At 46.6% G+C, this 21,262-nt stretch overlaps 1 protein-coding gene across 1 annotated transcript in view; it reads left to right on the top strand.

Annotated features, from left to right (window-relative positions):
* The window catches only part of Alpk2 (alpha-kinase 2), a 99,871-nt gene extending 80,104 nt beyond the window's left edge, over positions 1 to 19,767 (top strand). The window contains exons 9-12 of the mRNA XM_013018893.1: positions 716 to 804; positions 3,060 to 3,277; positions 8,039 to 8,087; positions 18,947 to 19,767. Of these exons, the coding sequence (XP_012874347.1) occupies positions 716 to 804; positions 3,060 to 3,277; positions 8,039 to 8,087; positions 18,947 to 19,163 (573 nt within the window). The 3' untranslated portion in view covers positions 19,164 to 19,767. The remainder of the gene's footprint in view (positions 1 to 715; positions 805 to 3,059; positions 3,278 to 8,038; positions 8,088 to 18,946) is intronic.
* The last annotated feature ends 1,495 nt before the right edge of the window (positions 19,768 to 21,262 follow it).

Raw genomic sequence — 21,262 nt, 5'->3', positions numbered from 1 at the left:
AGTCATGAACATTTCTCCAGCCATCCAGATTCTAGGTATAAACAGAAAGCCCTATGTTAAGGTGATCATACTTTGCTACTCCAGCTATACCTCTGAAGGGAATTGTGGTGGGAGATCTCACAGGAAAGCCAGGTGGGCACTGAGCAAGCGCTATCGGATATCGTGAGCAGGCCAATCCCCTAAATTCAGGTGTGAATTTCAGCCATGCTGGATGGGGAAATTGTATAGTTCAGGGACACTGGTCACAGAGACCCCTTGACCTTGGTCTGGTAATCTCTCAAGCACCTGCATTTTAAACATTTATATAATTTTTAAAGTTGTCTTTAAGTAGTCGTACAAAGGGATTTCAGCTCCACATGTCAGTTTTTGATTATAGTGTACCATGATCCTTCAATCTCCCTCCTTCTCAGAGCCATGGTACATATTGCAAGTATAAGTTGCAGTCATTTTGCTTAAGGGGTCTGGGAGTTTAGCTCAACGTTGCTTTGCACACACTGGGCCCTGGGAACACTTGCCTAGCACATACTAGGCCCTGGGTTAGATCCCAAGCACCCCAAAAAAGTTTTGCTCCTGTGACTCCAACAAGAGAGACAAGTCTGAGAATTCATTGGGTTGACCTACTTGGGGGGGGGGGAATCTCCTAAATCATCTTGCTAGACCATATAGTTTGAATTCTTCTAATCACTTGACTTTCTCATTTATTTGGTGCTTACAGGAATGCTACGTTCAAAATACTGCCAGACACTATGCCAAGATCTACGCGGCTGAAGCACAGCCTCTGGAAGGCTTTGGAGAAGTGCCAGAGTAAGTGTATTGACCCTGTCTTGTGACCCCTGACCTTCTGGGGCCTTGGAGGGCCTTGGAGGGCCTGGGGGGGTAGGTCAGGAAGGTAAGAAGGAGCAATACAGGTCAGGAATTAGATTTGGTCTCACACCATAAAGGTTTGCAAGTAGCTGACTGTCCTGTTCTTGTTTGGTTTCCAGAAGCACATGGAAGGACATTTAAATATTCTTTAAATAAATGTATATGTGGATTGATGGATGGATGGATGAGTAGGTGGTATCTACCATGTTAAATAAAAAAGGTATCCATTCTCATAGGTATTTCCTATAAGCTTATACCATAAGCAAACAATTAGTCCTATGATGAAACTGATGGGGTGACAGGGAGGAATGGGTTGGGTGATCAGGAACATAGTAGTATAGCACCCACGTCCTGGAATCCCACAGAGATAAAGTACACTGGTTACTTTTATCCACTCATAGCCCAAAGACTTTTGACCTTAGCATTTTAGGGGAGTTTATATATACTGGTCTGTTTGTCCAGTTGAGGTTGTATTTGCATACTAAGTGGAAAGAGAAAGGGCCTTTCCACTGTTGAAGATTCCAAGCAGAGCAGCCATTTATGTGTCAGTGAAAATTGGGAGGGGAAAGAAGAAAGGATTTCTTGATTACACGGTCCCTGTTAATTCACAACATGAGGGAAATGCTTTCACTTAGGAGTATATTGAGCAGACCATGTAGAAACTCTAATACTTTCTACTCTCTGCCAAAAAAACAAAATCTTAATAGACTTGTTTAGTACACAAGTATTTGTCAACAGCTTTAAGAAAAACAAACTGATATAATGCAAAGAAAACACACTTCACTCTCTGTTAAAAGCAGTGGCATGAGTTAAGTTTTGTGTTGGAACTTAACTGTTAAATTTCTTGAGGCTTTTTAACAGATTCCTCTTAAGTTCCTCCTTCAGGAAGGAAAGAGTGAACACATTAAGCCATTGCCCCCACACAGAGCCAACTCTGGGGGGAGGACCAAGCAGTGTTAGGAGTATGGAGATCGACGTAGGAACTAGGAACGTACTGGTGCACCTGCTTGTACCTTCATCATCACTGAAGTAAACAGGGCCACTGCCGTGTGTATAGATAAGGACATTTTCCCGTCAAAAACTGTTTCACCCTCCTCACAACAGGAGAACTTGTGCCCTCATGAACAATTATAGAGTATGGAGGGGTAAGTAATAACTCTGTATCAGGATCTCTCTCTCTTATTTCCCTCTCGTTATCCTGCATCTAGATTACCAGCCTTCTCTGAAATCCCACAATGCTGCCTCCCAGGCCACCCCTGAGTTTGCTTCCAGACAAAGACACAGGCCTGCTGCATTCTCTTTGATGGTGGGGTCTTACTCCATATTCCCTGCAGCTTCTGCTTTTGAATTCATGAATATCAATGGCATCACATTGTCTATGCTGTCCCACTGGGCAGAGACCAGGCTAATTAAGAGAGTGAATAATGCCAGACCCTTGTTTCTGGCTCTCCCCCCCCCCCCCCCCCCGCGCCCCCCCCCCCGCCTGCTCAAAGGCTTCAGAATGAATAAGAATTCAGACAAACCCTGAACCTCTTGCTTGGTGGAAAGGGTCAAACCAGAGAGGGTCTTCGGAGGGTGCCTTGAATCCTGCACAAATCGTAGCATGTGACAGATGGAGGCTTGGAGGCCAGACTGCTTTGAGGGGTATTGGACAGGAATATTGCCCCAAATTTGCCCACTCCCATCTGGCTGTGACTTGAATTTCTGGAACACCCTAGAATGAGAAAGATGCTCTGAGGTCTGAGCCTTTTCCTTTTGCTGCTTGTCCCATTTGGAATGTTCTTGCTTTAGATATCTTCAGCCCTTCCCTCCCACCCCTTTTCCTACAGGTCTCTGCTCCCTTGTGCTCACGGGACTACTGTGACCTCCCCACCCCGTGCCACCTACCTGCCCCCACTCCACTGCGTCAAGCACTCAACCCGGCCATCATTCCTTCACCATTTGTCTCCTGCATTTAAATATACGATCCACGGAATGAAAGGAAATAAGGATGAGCAGATGGATGGATGGCAGTGGATAGAAGGATGGGGAGGGAGGCAGGGAAAGCAGAGAACAGAGGAAGGGAGGGAAGGAGAGAAGGCAACGGGGATTGATCCTACCACTCCCTGCAACTCAAAGGAGTGGGGGGAGAAGGCTAGAAGCTTCTCTTCCCGTGAGAGAGCCTGATGTGTGTTCATGTATGTCCTCCTTGCCAGGATCATTCCTATTTTCCTTATCCATCGGCCTGAGAACAACATCCCTTATGCAACAGTGGAAGAGGAGCTGATGGGCGAATTCGTGAAGTACTCCATCCGAGATGGGAAGGAAATCAATTTCTTGAGAAGAGAATCAGAGGCTGGGCAGAAATGCTGTACCTTCCAGCACTGGGTGTACGAGAAAACCAGCGGCTGTCTCCTGGTCACAGACATGCAGGGTAAGAAGAGCAGCGGTACGCTAACTCCAGAGAGGCTGTGGGCCTGGGATGAGAAAAGAGGAAAGGAGAACAAGGAGGAGGAGGAATGAGCCCTCTGCCGGATGACTTCAGCAGCTTTTCTCAGAGAAGTGTCTCAGGAGCAAGCGTTGGCAAACAGAGCAAATGGAACACTAAAATTCATTGCAAATGGGTGTGATGATACACACCTGTAATACCAGCTAAAAGGGAGGTAGGGGTGAGAATCCTGATCTTCAAGGACCCCAGGCTGAAAAATAATGAAAGCAAAGAAGGCTGGGGATGTGGTTCAAGTGCTAGAACACCTGCCTAGCAAGCACTAGGTCCTGAGTTCAAACTCTAGTACTACCAGAAAAAAAAATGGCTGCTAATGCTTTCCCATTACAAAAGGTAACCAGAGATTGGCTTTGTTTTTACACCTTCACTAGGTGCAAACTTAGTCGTACATAAGAAAATCCAGAAAATATGAAAAGGCACAGTATGTGCACACAACCTGTGCACATCTTCGCACACACTTTAAATCAGCCCTATAGATTTCTTACAATGCAAATGCTCTGTAAATAGTATGTTGTATTGTTGAACAATAATGACCAAAAAGTCTGTACATTTACAAGCAAATTTTCTCTCTCCTTTTGTTTTTTGCAGCATTGGGATTTGAATTCAGGGCTCACCTTGATAGATAAATGCTTTCCACTTGAACCAACTCCTTTCTTTCCTTTAGTTATTGTTTGTGCACAATGTTTCATTTGTTTAGTTGTTTGTTTGTTTGTGGTTGTTGTTCAGGACTATACTCTTCCTACCTTTCCCTCTTATGTAGCTGCAGTCATAAATATGACTCACTAGGCCATCTTTGAGATGGAGTCTTACGAACTTTTTGTCCCAGCTGGCCTCAAACCATGCCCCTCCTCATCTCCACCTCGTGAGTAGCTGGGATTCCAGGTGGAAGCCACCACACTTGGGGTCAATTCTGAGGATTTGGAATCCACAGATTCAGAGGCAGGGTCAAATGATTGATCATTTCTGTGGGGATTCCAGGAAGCTGTGCTGGGAGGGTGGGAAAGAGCAATTGGAGGAGGGCAGGCGGCCAGCAGGGCGCCAGGGTCCACTGCCAGCGAGTGCCCCCGGGCAGCTGGGGGCTCCTTTGCTGGGAGCCTGCTGGAGTGCATTTCCCAGAATGGCCCTGTCCGTGCAGCTCAGGCTCCCAGGTGGTCACCCATCTGCTCCCTGGAGCCGCAGCCGCAGGCCGCTGAGATGGGGCATTGCTGGCCCACACTGACGCACCGACCCCTGGCCAAGCTATGCTGGACAGAGCAGCGCAGAGGAAGTTCGTAGGCAAAGCAGAGCTGGTGTAGCGTGATGAGCGAGGCCCTGACAGCGGCTGCCCTAAGTGTTGCCCAGTTTCTTTCAGAAAAATCTGAGCTATGCCGTTGTCTGCATAGCAGATGTCACACGTGGTCGCAAACAAGGGCAGTCGACTCCGGCTCCAGCCTCCAGGTTGTTTTTGGTTCTGCCGCTTTCTAGCTGTCAGCCTTGGGGCAAATGGCTTAGCTCTTCATGCTTTAACCCTCTCTACTTGGGCTTGTCAAGACTAAAGGAGACAATAAGACATTTACTGCAACATTGCCACATAAGAAAACACTGGATTTTTTAAAAAATCTCCTTAATTTGAAATAAGGGTAGACTCACACACAAAAAAGCAAAAATATACAGAGGTCCCAATGTACTGTTTATCCAGCTTTGTCTGTTGATAACATCTCACATCACTATGGCACATAATCAAGACCAGGAGGGGACCATTTGGCATACTATAATTAATAACATTACGGACTTGAATTTTTGCCAGTTTTTGCTTGCATTTAATGTGTGTGTGTGTGTGTTTGTGTGTGTGTGTGAATGTGTGTGTGTGTGTTGGTACTGGTGCTTGAATTCAGAGCATGGTGCACTTTCTCACCTTTTTTTTTTTTTTTTTTACTCTAGGCCCATGTTTTACCACTTGGGCCACAGCTCTACTTCTGCCTTTTTGGAGGTAATTGGAAATAAGAGTCTCATGGCCTTTCCTTCCTGAGCTGGCTTCCAATTGGGATCCTCAGATCTCAGCCTCCTTAGTAGCTAGTATTATATAGTCTTGAGCCACTGGTGTCCCATTGTCTGTTTCCTCTTTGCAGAGACTTTTTGCTATACTCTCTTTCTTCTCTCTCTCTTTTTGCTATACTCTCTCCATCTTCTTTCCCTTTCTCTTTCTCTTTCACATGTCCACACACACTAGGGCCTTTATCAGGCAGCCATTTCTTCTGTTCAGATTATGGCTGTGTGGTTGTGTTTTCCTCCATCTCCTTTCTCCATCAGTTAACTTTGCATTAAATACACTTTGTCTACTGAAGAACAGCACCTTGGAGCTTCATGCACAGCTAGTTTTGCTCCTAGGCACTGCTAAACAAGTGTAGCAGGATATTACATCTCTTGGTAAATGATGTGCGTGTTTAAATGTGTTGGTGTGGGGCTTCATAACAATGTTTATTTACTCTCTGCTGCTGCGGGGAACATATTTATTATTATTATCATCATTGTGGCATGAGATAGCACAGCCATTCTCTAAGCAATGTCTCTACTTTTTATAGTTCTTCTGAGACGTTGGAATTAAGATAAAAACAAATCTGAAACTCATCCTTCACTTTTCATTCATATATATATATGTATATATATATATGTATATATGTCCCCTTTTCAGGGTTATCTGCTTGTTGATTGGACTGTTCCAGAGACTGTGGGAAGTCTGATTTGGAGCCAGCCCTGAGGGACCATTAGCCTTTCTAAGAGCCATCCACCATCCCAAGATCCATAGACTCATTCTGGGAACTTTCTCCCAATGCTGTAAAAGTTCTTTTCTTCCATCAGAAACAACCCATAGACCAATGTTCTCCTCAACTCTGCGGAACAGCTGTAACTACAATTTACCTGTTAGCCCCTTGCTAATATCCTTTATTGAATGACTGAGAAGTTATTAAAGCAGGACACACAAGTGTCCTTTCCAAATGATTTTCTATTTTTCTAAGCTGAAAAGGACAGCTGGTGATTATTAGAAGCAAGGGAGAGCAACTGCCCCAGTTCAGGGATCTCTTGTCAAATAACTTTTTTTTTTTAAACATGGACTTTCATGTAGCTCAGATCTGTAATTTTCAAATATGACTTTGCATGAATCAAGCTGTCCAAAGAGGACTTTTTTGCAATTTGGAATCTTTATTTTTTAACAGCATAGCCCCTATATTAAGAGCTATGTGAAGTATTTCTACATAGATTCAAGTTGTCAACAGCTTTGAAAGAATGAGAAGAATTAGTTACCAACTGTAAGAGAGGCTTTGAAAAGGCTCACTGGCCCCTCCGTGTCTGTCTAGCTCCCAGCGCAGTGCCCAATGCTTCTGTCTGACTGAGCCATCTGAATAACAACACGTCCTGCATTTTGGCCATGCTCCAGGTGAACACTGCTGACCAGTGCTAAGCATTCAGCTTTCTCTTCCTGGGCTTAAGGTAGAGAATTATGGAACTAGGTTGCCATCATATCTGATTGATGGTTGGCTTTTAGGGGGACCGAGTTCCATCTTCTGCAGACCAGACTGGATTCAAGGCCACTTGGCCCCTCTGTAGCCACCACACCTGCTGGTGGCAGGTGGTACTTGGCCCATTTAAGACCAGTCAGAGGTAAAATAGTCATCAGGCAGCTCAGACGCTGGCAGAGTGGCATTTCTGACATTATCAATGCTGTGTGGGGCAAATACCAGAGCCACTGCCTTAGAAAGACTGCTGAAGGCTATGTGGTTGGGAGAAGAAGATGCTAGAAAAGCAGCGATCCCCACACTCTGGGCATCAGAGAGCTGTACTCCTTCCTGCTAGACTCTGGAGAGGGTAAGGATGATGCTGAGGCTGGGGCAGGGGGAAAGACAGTGGCAATTTTCGAGCACAGAAGGTGGTCTTTCTCACATCAGAAGACAGACCATCCACTCTCCGTGCATCTCAGCATCCCTAGTGACTCGTCTGCCTACCCCCCTGGAAGGGCAGGAGCTCAGAATTCTACCGAGGCTGCCTGTGACACACACACACACACGCGCGCACACACACACACACACTGTGGTCCCATGACTAGCAGTTAGGACAAGTGACGGAGGGTTGGATCATGAGTTCTAAAGGTCAGCTCCCTGGGTCAATGGCTAAGAGTCTACCCGAAGTTCCAGAGTGTTTCTCTGGATCTGCAGGTGATCTAGAAAACAGGGTGGGAAACGGTCTTAATGCAAATAAATGGGAAATCGCATGTCTGAGCTGGGCTTTGAACTGAGCTAATGCCACCTTGCACTTTCTCACGGTTGATACTGACCATGAAACCCGCGCTACTTCTTTCACTGCATGAGGGGCTTTCACTCTCGGTGAGCCAGGGCAGAGCATTTTTGGGAGAGAGCTCTTGGCAAAGCAGCAGGCCTCGGCGGCATCACAATCACAGAACAGCAGGCTCCCTCCTCCTCCCTCTCTCCTCCCTCCTTTCTCCTGGAGTGAGAAGAGCATGGCAAGTCTGGCTTCCTAAGTAGAGGCTGCACATCTGCGAGGCTGGCAGCCTCCACAGAGAAGCCTCAGGTGGACAGGTGGGGAAAGATGGCAGAATGGTCTTAACCTACCTCCTCCCTAAGATCTTTCCCCTAAATGATCCTTCCTGAGGATTCCCCAAGTAATTCAAACTCCATCTTTGCTCTCTTCCCATAGGTGTAGGAATGAAGTTAACGGACGTTGGCATAGCAACGCTGGCTAAAGGGTGAGTAGAGAAAATGGAGTGGGTGTCATTTAACACTGGGCTTCCAGCAAATGCTGCCTTTCGGCTGATGTGGGCAAAGTAGATTTCCCGTTCTTCCTGTGGAGAGCAAACGTTCTTGGGATGAATTCAGTTCACTCCTCTCCCTCGCATGAAATATTTATGGACTTTGTTCTCTCAGGGAAACACATTTGTTTCCTAATGCTGAAGCAAACAAGAGCACTTGAAAACACAATTCAAGATTAATTACTCACAGGAGAGCCATGGAAGGAGAAAAATAAAACATGCCAGCCTTCTAGAATGCCTTTTAACTATGAAATTCCAATTTTCTACATTTAAATCATCACTATGAAAAAACTGCTTTCATTTTTTTAAAATTAAAGTTAAGAAAAAAAATTTTTTTTTTGCAATTGAGAAGGATAAATGCATTTGCATTCCCCCTTTCATTTCTTTTAGCCAAAAAGTACTTCGAGCCGCTTACAGATGCCCATGATGCTATTTGCAGGGCTGTGATTACTTACCTGTTGCCAGTGGCCATTCTCTTTCTTGAGTTTAGTATAGGAGGTTGATTTGTTCCGTTGACTGCTGTGACAGTGTTCTCTGGGGTTATCTTTAACACACTTCCCCTACTTACAGCTTTACCTGGCTCGCTGTGGAGAGCAGCTCTTCGTGGTCCTTGGTGAGAAAGGAAATGTGCTGCAGCTGCCCTTCCCCTTCTCCCCAGATGCTCTTTCCCCATGGGAAGAACATCTGTAAGGAGGAGGAGACAAGGACAGAGGCTGACTTCTTTTAAAATGTAGGTTTTTATTATTGATTCGGTATGGTCAACAAACCAGGAGACAACTTCTGTTGATGAACTCAAGGTTCCCAGCAGGAGAGGGCATGCTAGACTCCTGGGAAAAGATGCAGTCAGACAGGAGGGAGGGAAAGTGAAGGCCAAACACTTGAAAATGACAGTTGCAAGAAGGAATACATGGCGTACGGTAAGCAGGTGGAGGATTGGCTAGTTTGAGTCATTCAGCAGGTTCTAGGACATAAGGGCTCTCTCTCTCTCTCTCTCTCTCTCTCTTTCTCTCTCTCTTCATCTGTCCTGGGGGTCTTAGGGTAGGGAGATGATGGCCCAGAATGAGAAGGCTGACAGAGGAGGTGGAGGTCTGGTGGTTTATTTGGAGGTCTGATGCTATGGACGGTAGGTTACTGAGTAGCTCCAGGAATTGCCTTGCCTGGAGATGAGCAGTGTTTCTAGGCCCAGGAAGGCCCCATATGTCAAAGCATCAGAAATGCAGAAAACACAGTGTCACTAGGCCTATGTTGCCAGGCCTGGACTGACTCATCTACATTAGCCTTCGGGATGTCTCAGTCCTTCCAATCCGCAATGCACTAACGAATACTCTAGCTTTCAGCTTTAAGAAATGATAGAGAAGAGTGGAGGGAGTCGGAGAAGGGGAGAGGAGCCATTCCTGAACTCTGAGACTTGAAGTTCCCACTGAGGACACACAGCTTCTAATTGTGCTTTAGAACCCAATTCCCTGATGTTATTCCTTCTGAGAACTTGCCCTACAGTTTTAGTCTGGAACTACCTCCCACACCTGTCCCTAGCCTGGACTGGACCACTGATTGACCTGTGCTTCAGGGAATTTGACCGTGACCTTGGCCTTGTACAAAGAGCATGTCAGGAGGGGGGTTGTGAGGTAGTGAGAGAAGCAGGGGCTTCAGATCACCTCCTTCCTCCCTGGCCGGTGGAGGGGGTGTCGAGGGGCTTTGCCTCTTGGTGTTGTATTTATTCTGATTAGTCAGGTGACCACACATCCCAGTTTCCATGGCAGTGCCCTTTTGTGGCAGCTGTCCTCGCATCCATCTGCTTTAGCATTTGTCCTGGGCAAGTGTTCTCATCTAGGAGATACATGGACCCAATTTACAAAGGACCCCAGGAATATCTCTCAAACCAAGCCTTTAAAAACCCCATGATCTCTGCGGGTCAAGGCAAAATCCTGACTTCAGCAGACCAGGTTTGAGTCTGGCTTCCCATCATGCCACCTGTGTGGACATGTGACTGGATCTTGCGGGAGTACTCGTCCACAGAATGGCGACACTGGGACTTACCCAGTTAACCTACCTCCAGACCCGGAAGTTCAATGTAAGCTAGGTAAATCCTGGCTCCCTCTCTCCCGCCTCAACCTGACACCAGGCAAATTTCATCCCATCATCTAATACCACTTTCTACCAAAGTAAAGCAGAAACCTACACAAGAAGCTCCAGAAACTAACCGTGAGCTTAAGAGCATGGTGATTTAAGACTTTGTTTTTAAAGCACATCAACAGTTTCCAGGAATCCAATCTGAAAGCTTCAAATGGTGCCTCCCGCCCCCTCCTAATTTAAAAAGAAATCCAATTCCTTGGTTTCTTTCTCAGCTTTAATGTGACTTATCTGGCCTGGGACAGTTGCCCAAAGCACATTAGAAGAAGACCAGGGCCAAATGCTTTCTATAAAGTGTTACTTACTGATTGCTTTCCCACCCAAGGAGAGATGGGGGAGGGAGAGGGAGAAGATGGGAGAGAAGAGAATTCTGAAGTGTTTGAGAGTTTTGAAAGGGGGTACAAATTCATCTTGTCCATTTCTGAAAAAAATTTTAGAAAGTTTAAAAAAAAGTCACAAAAAAAGCCATAGACACCTGTCCCCCAAGAGCTGTATCTTAGCAGTTTGGTCTGCAAACCTGACATAAGGGGAAATGTCTCCTATCAGAGGGCAAGAAGTGGTTGAGAGGCTTCTTCCCAGGTTCCTTGGCGTCTCTGTGCATGGGGTGAATCCCAATGGCAGAGAAGGGGCAGGGCCAGCTACTGCTTACAAGTCTCACTGCTCGAATGAGAGAATGTAAGGCATCTGGTTAGGCCCTCCTGAGCTGAAGGGCCAGATCGCCAATGGAGGGAGGCAACATTTGGTTGAAGAAACCCTCCAGTGAAAGCCATAGCTTGCAAAACGAGAACAATAGCAGTAGGCTTGGAATGGAGTCAAGGTCAAAAGCACTTGTTGATAGGAGAGATGTGCAGAAGGGACATCTAGGGGTGGGAGAAATAAAGAGAGGAGAATGTGGCAGGTAGATGAGGAGTTCCAGAGTGTGTAAGAGAGGGGGTGAATGAATAAAGATCCGTTAAACCTGTTCTCTTGATCCTCAGCTTACCTAGTTCATTCATAATGGACAGAAAGGAAGAGTGGTGAGTCTGTACAAGGTTTGTCCCAGTAGCATTTGGCTATGGGAAGACACTATTGTAAGTAGTGTTTTGAGTCATTAAAAAAAATACATTTCTATGTCTCAATCTACACTATCTAAATGTGACCTGCCTTGTTTTGTAATGAAGTCAAGAGTTGTTCTTCTGTTTCTGGAGTAACTAAGTTATTTATAATCACATGAAAGAACATAAGGAATTGTCATGACTTACTCATTTCAATTCAACTTTATTTGCTATGGTCCCCAAAACAAAAGTGTGTACAGGGAGTGATATGACTGTGGTGTAAGTGTTGTAGGCCTCAAGCTGAGCGCTGGTGGCTCCGGCCTGTAATCCTAACTACTCAGTAGGTTGTAATCTGAGGATCTTAGTTCAAAGCCAGCCCAGGTAGAAAAATCTGAGATACTCTTATCTCCAGTTAACCACCAAAAAGTTTTAAGTGGTGGAAGGCCAGTCTTAGATGAGCAAAATAAAAAGAAGATAAGCACAAGGTCCTGAATTCAAGCGCCACTACCAGAAAACACATACAAAAAGTATACTGCTCTTCATCTTTTTTTTCTGGTTGGTCATGGGGTTCGAACTTAGGGCCTGGGCATTGTCCTTGAGCTCTTTTTGCTCAAGGCTAGCACTCTACCACTAGGGCCATAGCTCCCCTTCCAGTGTTTGAATGGTTACTGGAGATAGGAGTCTGATGGGGACTTTTGTACCCAGACTGGCTTTGAACCATGATCCTCAGATCTCAACCTTCTGAGTAGTAAGATTACAAGTGTGAGCCACCAGCACCTGGCTGCCCCTTCATCCTTTAGCAACTTCAAGAACAAGATTTAAGTGACCCAGCAATCCATTTTTGTTAGTTCCAGCTTGGACTCTGTGTTGAAGTTGCTCATCACTTAGAGATCTCATAAGGAGACAGAAAAAAAGTGTCTAATTTTATAACTAGAGATAGGGAAATTGCAGAGCCATGACCTGGTCAGCTCTGCAATTATATGATGGAGTTCCTGGGAAGAAGGTGAGATTGTGGTTCAGCCACCAGGGGGCAGCAGAGCCAAGACTTTGCCCTGTAGTCTTAAAAAAAAAAAAAAAAGCAGGATTCACATTGTTGAACTGCAGTAAAACAAAGAGAAGAATCCTGAGCAGATTTCTTCCAGTCAGTAAGCACTGATCCAGAATAAAATGGATTTGAATAACCACTAGGACAGTATGGCTGCCAGCCAATACTCTGTATTTGTATTCTTGGAAGAAAAACGTGATGCTTAAGGGTAAAGGACAAGTATCAGGCATCCACACAGAAAGCACATTCATAAGACCCTACAGCATTGTGAAGGGTTTGTTTTCTCTGCAGAAGGGCAAACATGAGGCTACAAGGACCCATGTATCAAGGAAGACACACTTGGAAAACAGTTACCTTTATTGGTGCTGGGGCCTGCCTGCCCAGTTCTGGCCCTTCAATCCCTGAGGAAGAGGAAAGGTTCAACAGATAGTCATGCCCAACCATGCCAAGTTTCAGAGAAAAGACTGCCCTGAGCATCGAGAGAAACCCTTGATGCCCTGTGTGTCTGTGGTAAACAAAGGGGACCATAGCCAGCTGTCCCCAGTCCAGAAGTATGTGTGGAGAGGCAGGGTGAAAGTCACTGGGAGATGGGAAGAAATGGCATCTCATCTTGAACTCAGGGCCTTGTCCTTGCTATGCAGATATACCAATACTTCAGACCCTCAGCATCTTTTGAATGTGCCTCACAGCATGACCAATGTCTCTGTAGGGCTTGAACTCAGCCTGGGTGCTGTCACTGAGACTCCCTCCCCCTCCCTGTCTCCCCCCCCCCAGGCTAGCACTCTATCACTTGAGCCACAGTTCCACTTCCAGCTTTTCTGGTGATTAATTGGAGATAAGACTTTCCTGCTTAGGCTGGTTTTAAACTGTGACCCGCAGATCTCAGCCACCTGAGTAGCTAGGACTATAGGCATGAGCCACCAGCACCCGGCTATGGGGCCCCAGATATTTGAGCTGTATCACCAATGCCAGTCCTCCAGTGTCAGTCGCAGGCCTAATGCACTGGAGACAGGTGCTTTGATGCCCCAAATATCTGCACGCTCATCGCCTCCCTCGCATGGTGGGATTTTAATCTGATCAGCCATGTGTTCATCTGGCCCGTCCTTGTCGAGGAGGTCTGGAAACCCAGCAGAGAACAACAGTCATTTCAACCCTCTTGGCAAGGCTGACATTCTAGTGACATGCTGAATGTGTGGCTGAAGTCTCAGGGCCCAACAGAGCCAGAAGGACTCATCCCACTGCTGGGCGGAAGTATCATGGCTGTGTCCTGGCCCCTGCCCAGGTAGCAAACAAAGGACAGCTCTGTTGAAGCAGCTGGAGTAGGGGCCATGAGGTTTCTCCCAGTCTTAGCCAGTCCATTCCCAAGACCCGAGGGACTCACCAATCAGCTCCTCCTCATTTGTCATCTGGCTCCAGGGGACAAGTCTGAACAGAAAAAGCATCTGGAGAGAAGCCCAAGGGGCTTGAGAGCGCCCTCTGCAGGCAGGATGGGAACAAAAGGAGGGAGATGGAAGGAAGACACAGGAATGGTGGAGAGAATCAGGACAGAGCCTGAACACATGGGACCCAGTGAGGACCTCAGAGCTGTCCATAAAATATGTTATCAGTACTTCCAGGAAGGACTCAGCCAGGTGTGGCTATGGGGAGCAGGAAATACTCTTACCCGCCTCATTTACCTCATTTTCCTGTGGAAGAAGAAAAGCGAATGTTCTTTTTCTTCCAGCTTGAATGGCTGTCAAAGAAAGTGCCAGTGATGGTTTCCATGGAGGCGGCCCAGGCTGTTGCCTATTCTGAGACTGAGAAAGGAGTCATAGGGCTGGATGAGGAGGGCAGAGAGTGGGCAGGAGCTAGAAAAAGAAGGTCTGTGAGCCCAGGGACAAGGGACAAGAGAGAGGGACCTCACCAGTACTTGCTTGGCCATGCTGTGACATACTTAATAACTGTGGGAGATTACACTGTCTAAACAAGGTAGGAAGGGAGGGACAGACACTAAAAAGCTAATAGGCTCAGGGAGAGGTGGTAGTGACCAGACTGGGTGCCTTTATAGTCGGGAGTCATTGTTTGCTGAAGGTCACCTATCTGAAGAGAAGGTCACCACGTAGACACCCTCGGCGCACTGCTTGCCAGAAACATAGATGTGTCACCTTGCAGATTCCCCACTCCGGAGGCCTCTGTGACTTTCACAGAAGCATTTTTTCAAAGGGACTATGACAATAAGATGTCCATGATTATATATAGTTAGAGAGAATCTGGGCTCGAGGGTTGTCATTAGGGTGACATTTCTTTTTAAAAGCTGATGTGTGTTTTAATTGTCTGGGGGATAGGGAGAGAGATTATGTAGCATTTCTCATAGAATTTACACCCCAGAAACTCCCCCCGCCCCAGCCAGACAGGGTTTTTTTTTGAGGTGTTTTATTATTGTCATGACTAGTTTCATGTCTATTCTGCAAGATGGAAAAGTCACGTGGCTCAATAAACCTTTCTATTTCCTTCTGGTTCCTTCTACAAGGAACTACCATACAGCTAGTGCTGGTCCTTGAAGAAGTGACTCAATAAGCATGAGGAAATGAAGGACATGAATAGAATTTCAAGAATCACTAGCTGTTTCCACAGTAGAATCAGTGTCTAGGGCCCCTCGCCGTATATGTACGTGACATGAAAGCTCTTTTAATGCACTGATCTTGCTCTGGCTTTATTTTATACCCATTCACACATACACACTCATGCATGCATGCACACGCACAAGCACCACTTAAGAGTCTTAAAATAATAAAGAGTTTATAGCCTCATAGTTCTGGAGGCTGGAAGCCTGAAGTCAAAGTGTTGATGGGTTTGGTTCCTGCCAGAGGGTCTGAGGAAATATATCTCATGTCTCTCTCCCAGCTTCTCCTGGTTGCCCACCATCTTTGGCTTGTAGGCACATCCCTCTAATCTCTGCCTCTGATGAAACGCAGCATTTCCCTTTCCTGTCTGTGTCTTTTCTCCTCTATTTATATAGCTACCAGTAATATTGCTTGAGGGCCCACCCTACTCCAGGATGAACTTACCTTACGTTGTTATGTCTGCCATGGTATTGTTTGCAAATAAGGGCATGTGGGGAATACTGTTCAACTTCGCATGTCTGTCTAACAGGAACTCAAGGTGAGTTTCGGCAGTGGTGTTCATATTGGAGATTGGTGGTCACCCCCAAACCTGAAGGCTGCAGTTGTTGTGTGTGCTGGGCAATGTGGGTCACAAGTCAGGGGACTGTGTTTCTTTACTGCTTGGGAAGACCAGAGCTTGGAGAAAGTAGACTCATATCCTCTGAGTAAATCTGAGGTTAATTGACCTAGAAATATGATTTGGTTGCGCTGTTTTTAAATTCCTAGGTAAGGGCGAGGCTCACGGAAGGATGGCCAATCTGAGAGAATAATAGATCAAAGCGAAGGCCCAATGTCCTGGCTGAGACAGAGACCACAATAAGAAAGAAGGAAGAGTCCTAATTCTGTAGGCACCTCACGAGGCAGTGGGGACCTTTCTGAGAGGCTGCAGTACACATTCCTGATTTGTCTCTGCAGAGGTGAGAGGTCACACGTTCTCAGAGCCTGGCACAGGGGACCGGCGCTGTTTTCCAGGTGCTTTAGGCTGGACGCTCTCCCTGCCTTTGACATTTCCTACTTGTCTGAGATGCTGCAGCATTGGGGAGAGGCAAAGAGGCCCTCCCCCTGGCCTGCCAGGCGTGGCTGTGCTGTGTGGGCCAGGGCTGAGGCAAAAGGAAAATGCAGTCAGCCTGGCACTCTGACCTTTTCTGGAGTCTCCTGCCTGGAAATATAGAGATGTAAAAATGACATGCTTAGCAGTGGAATTTTCCCTCCCCTGCTCACTTCATTTCTTGTCTCTGGCTGGCTTTTTTCCCTCCAACAAATGATCTTGACTTTTAGAAATGGAGTCACTTTTTCACGACGAAATAGACTATGGGTTCCTGGGGGGCAGAGCAGGTCCCTAGCAGGGAAGAGAAAAAAAAGCAGAGCTGGATTTGTGGCAAACATGGGGAAGGAGCTACTGGCTCATAATGTAGTTTCAGAAAGGGCAGGGTGCGGGGGGGGGGGAGGAGAAAAGCTTTCATTCCCTTAATAGCTTCAATACTGGAACTTGGATCCCAGGGGAGAAATGACACCCCCTCACCCTCATTCCAAGTACACTGACATTTATGATTTCTCTCAGGAAATGAAGGAAATCTGATTTCTTGAATCCCATTAGCTATTATGCCAGAACTACAGACTTCCTGTTGCCAATGCGCGCCTGGTCCTATTCATCAGAAATGGCCTGAACTCCCACACTAGCAGGGTTGGTCTCCGGGTGCGTGCAATCTGTGGAGCCGTGTGGGGTGTTTGGCTTCCTGCTTGGTTGTTTTTGTTGTGAACTTCTTAATAATCTTTGAACAAGGAGCTGTCTTTGCATTGTGCACTGGGCTGCCAATGAAGTCAATGGCCCTGTTTACCAGGCACTCCCTGGTCTCAGCGTCAAATCCCTACCAGGGAGGGACCCTGTTAGTTGCACCAGTTATCCTACGGATCCTTGTACTTATGACCTGGCTCACGTCCGCTGAAGCCAAGTGGTTACATACATCTGGTCTGCATTTTATTCACCCCATGTGGTTGGCATTCTCGGTCTTCCCATTTCACAAAAGCCTTGCGAGAGTCAGGATGCAGCCTCGCTAACCCAGCAGTCATGGGGATGATTTGCCATCTGTTTGCCCCTCTAGACCAGGAGGCCATGAACTCAGTACTATCCCTGGCACCTCTAGAACAGTCCTTGACTAGGTGTTCCATAGACAAGGTGTGGGGAGCTGCTGTCCCTTTCTCCTGCATTTTTGTATTTTTGAGGACTCAGCACTGACCTAGATCAACACAAGAAGAGAACGCTGAACAAATGCAAAACCTCAAAGCACCATCGGGCTTGTGGACAACCATCCTCCTGGTACTGAGTCCTACTGGGTTAAGTGTCGGGCTGCAGTGATGAAGAACGGCTGATCTCTGCGCTTTGCTGAGGGCCGAGGGACAAACATCAGCAACTCTTCTGCTCACAAGGCCACGGCACAGACAAGGCGCTCTACCTGCAGATCTCAGTTGGGGTGTGAGAGGCTTCAGGAGGGGAGGGGAGGAAAGGCTGCCTAGAGGAAGTGAAGGAGTAGAGGATGGTCAGTAAGTGGGACTGAGCGAGAGGAAGGAGTCAGGGCATCCCACACAGGGGGAAATCAAGCTGGGAGGACTCTTCGAAGGGGCAATCACGACATCTTGTAAGGGATGAAAGGAGGTTCGGGGCTGGGAGATGCGGCCAGTGGCAGGGTTGCAGGAAGGCTGAGGGAATTTGTGTTTATTCTAACAGCAATGGAATTGTTGTTGTTGTTGTTTGTCAGTCATGGGGCCTGAAATCTGGGCCTGGGTGCTGTCCCTCAGCTCTTCAGCTCAAGGCTGGCGCTCTACCACTTGAGCCATAGCTCCACTTCTGGCTTCTTTCTGCTTATGTGGTGCTGAGGAATCGAACCCAGGGCCTTATGCATGCAAGGCAAGCACTCTACCATGGAGCCACCTTCCCAGCCCCAGCAGTGGAGTGTTAAGTGGAGATGACATGCTTGGCTCTGCAGAGGCCGCTCTGGTATCAACGTGTGGATTGCACAGATGGGACGATTGCCTTTCCATTTTGTCTCTTACATCACCTGTATGTATATATATATACATACATACATACAGAGAGAGTAAAGATACTGTACAGAGGGGTTACAGTTACATGAGTAGGGTAATAAGTACATTTCCTATCCAGCATTGTTACTCCTCTTTGGTTTTCCCCCACCATCACTTCCCTCCCCCCCCAACTCCTCCTTCCCCCCTCCCCTCCCCACCCTGGACATTGTAGAGTTGGATTTCAACAGTGTAGTGTACATCTCATCGTTACAATGGGTCAACCTGCATCCCCATTTAAGCATTCTGCTATACCCCTTCCCCTCCCCAAATTAGAAAAATGTATATACAAGATGCAGAACACCGGAATCAAATACAGTGAAAACAGGGGTTATAGTGTGGGGGAAGAACTTCCAAAAGAAACAAAAGAATCACATAGTGCATTATAAGAACATTAAAAACAATAGCAAGCAAGAAAAAAACCCTTGTGTCCTGTTTTGGGGTACATTTCGCTTAATCATCTCATGTGGTCATATGAACAGAGCTTTGGACCTTCTCTGCTTGTCCTAGACATACACTACTTATTGCAGATAAAGGAAACCATGGCACCTATGTTTCTTTGGGCCTGGATTACTTCACTCAATATAATTTTTTTCCAAGTCTTTCCATTTCCTAACAAATGGGGCAATGTCATTCTTTCTGAGGGAGACATAGAATTCCATTGTGTATATATACCACATTTTCTTGATCTATTCATCTACTGAGGGGCATCTGGGTTGGTTCCATATCTTAGCTATGGTAAATAATGCTGTGATAAACATGACCTGACTGTTTTCTTAGGCCAATCCTATTTCCTTCCAAATGTTGCTTTCTAACCTGGCGGTGACCTAAATGTTAAACATTGTTTCCTGTCACCTACACTTACAGGTACAAAGGATTTAAGGGCAACTGTTCCATGACATTCATTGATCAGTTTAAGGCGCTACACCAGTGTAACAAGTATTGTCGCATGCTGGGGCTGAAATCCCTTCAAAACAGTAGCCAGAAGCCAAAGAAGCCGAGCATCGGGAAAAGCAGAGTTCAGACAAACTCCACAACCACGAAGAAGCCAGGACCTGGAAGCCCAGCGGAGAAGAAAGCCTAGTGCACGCCACCCTGAGGCCCGCGGCCACCAGCGAGCAGCACGAGAGCTGTGAGCAGACATTTATGGCCACGCGGGAGATAATGGTGCACAGCCTGCAGAGCGCGTGTGGCATGCTTTCTGCCCAGCCAACTTTGCCCCACGAGGCATTCACAGCGTCACCTGCCATCTGCTGCCGTGACCTTAGGACGGGGACTCGTGACCAGACTTGTACAGGGACTCAGCCATTCTCTTCTTTGTCAGCCAGCTAGCATTTCTAGCAATTTCACATTGTGCGTCGTTGGTGTATTTGCACGTGGTTTGTTGTCAAGGACTTGGTGCTGTGCTTATCTCTCTACGTCCCTAATCCTCCCCTCTCTACATCCTAATCCCACCTCTCACTATGTCCAGCATGGCCAGCCGTGATGTGAACAGACCTCATGGATGGCAAGCTGTTGCACGAGTGTTGAGTGTCTAGCGTTGCTGGAGCCGGCTTCTGAAATGGCAGGCCACTTCCCTCCCTGACTCACATAGCCAGGGAAAATGTTCCATTCATTAAATTCATGAACAAGAAGCGTAAAATGCGCATATCATCTGAGACACTTATTCTTTCGGATCTTGTGCCATATTTCACATTCCCCCTGGATGTGGCAATTGAGCAATTTCTTAATAGGTTTACTGAAGCGCAAAATCTTTGCATGAGTGTTTTGTCTCATTCTTACATTGCTAGTAAGGTTGGGTTACTTTCTATTTTGCTCCCTATATGTGGTCTCCCTGAACCCAGGGCTGGCCCATAGAAGATGGGTGCTAATTGTGGCACGGGTACCCCAGCTCACAAGGACTCTGCCCTTCCCTGCCCCACATGGCTCTCCTTACATATTCCTCCTTCTCTGTGCCCCCTGATATGCCACTCCTGAACAAAACAAAAACTGTGGAGGAATGTATGGCAAAAGTTGGCCTCTATGAGCAGAAGTTGGCCTAGGAGATTCTTGGCTTTTTTAGCTTTTTTTTTTTGCAGTTGTAGGACTTGAACTCAGGGCCTAGGTGCTGTCCCTAAGCTCTTTTGCTCAAGGCTACCACTCTACTACTTGACCCACAGCGCCACTTCTGGTTTTTGAGTGGCTAATTGAAGGTAAGAGTCTCATGGGGATTTTTCTGCCCAGACTGGCTTCGAACCACAATCCTCAGATCTCAGTCTCCTGAGTAGCTAGGATTACAGGTGTGAGCCATCAACACCCAGCTTCTTTAGCTTTAATAATGCTATTTTTCCTCTATATAGAGTTTTGATGAACATCTATTATCTACCTATCTATCATCTATCATCTATAGGTCAGTGTAACCAGAACTTTCTTGGCAGAGTAGTGCTACTTGGCAGTAATAATCATAACAATGATATCAGTGTAAGTGTTTAATGAAGTATAAACAAGTAGAAAATGAAAAGTCAAAGTCAACCTAGAGCCCCTTCTCTAGCTGGCTTTTCTTTTTGTTTTTTTAATTAGATCCGAGTCTGGGACTTGAACTCAGTACCTGCCACTCTTGCTCAGTGGCTAGTGCTCTATCTACTGAGTCATGCCCCAACCCTGTTAGCTGGGGTTGACTCCTCACTCTGCAGGACAGTGTAATGACTTTGGGTTCGCGGATTGTGCTTTGCCATCAGCCTGTGATGCTAAGCACACGTGCTTAGGCCTCTGTTTTTCAAAGTGCCTATCGTGTTTATTGTAATCTGGTTTCACCTGTTTATAAACACAGCCCGAGATCCTGTTTACAAACACTTACAGCCCGAGATGAGGAGTGTAGCCACAGCTGTGTGTCTTCTTGTGGCTGTGCTGGGGGTTGAGCTCAAGGCTTTTCAGTCTGAGCTGTGACTTGGCCAGGGCCTGTGAGAATGGCTTTGATGTGCCTTTTGTAGCCAACTATGCAGCCATCAAAGCCCTCTCTTCGAAAGTGCTATTTCTTGCACCATCAAGCAATAGGTAAGACATGGAGTGGACTTCCTTTTTTGGGGGGTCCGGTCGTAGGGTCTAAACTCTGGTCCTGGCCGCTGTCCCTCAGCTCTTCAGTTCAAGGCTAGCGCTCTACTACTTGAGCCACAGCGCCACTTCCAGCTTTTTTCTTTTTGCTTA

The sequence above is a fragment of the Dipodomys ordii genome, unplaced genomic scaffold, assembly GCF_000151885.1.
Source record: "Dipodomys ordii isolate 6190 unplaced genomic scaffold, Dord_2.0 Scaffold43, whole genome shotgun sequence".
NCBI classification, from domain to species: domain Eukaryota; kingdom Metazoa; phylum Chordata; class Mammalia; order Rodentia; family Heteromyidae; genus Dipodomys; species Dipodomys ordii.
Note: the sequence above shows the minus strand (reverse complement) of the source record. Positions and strands in the feature narration are given on the sequence as shown.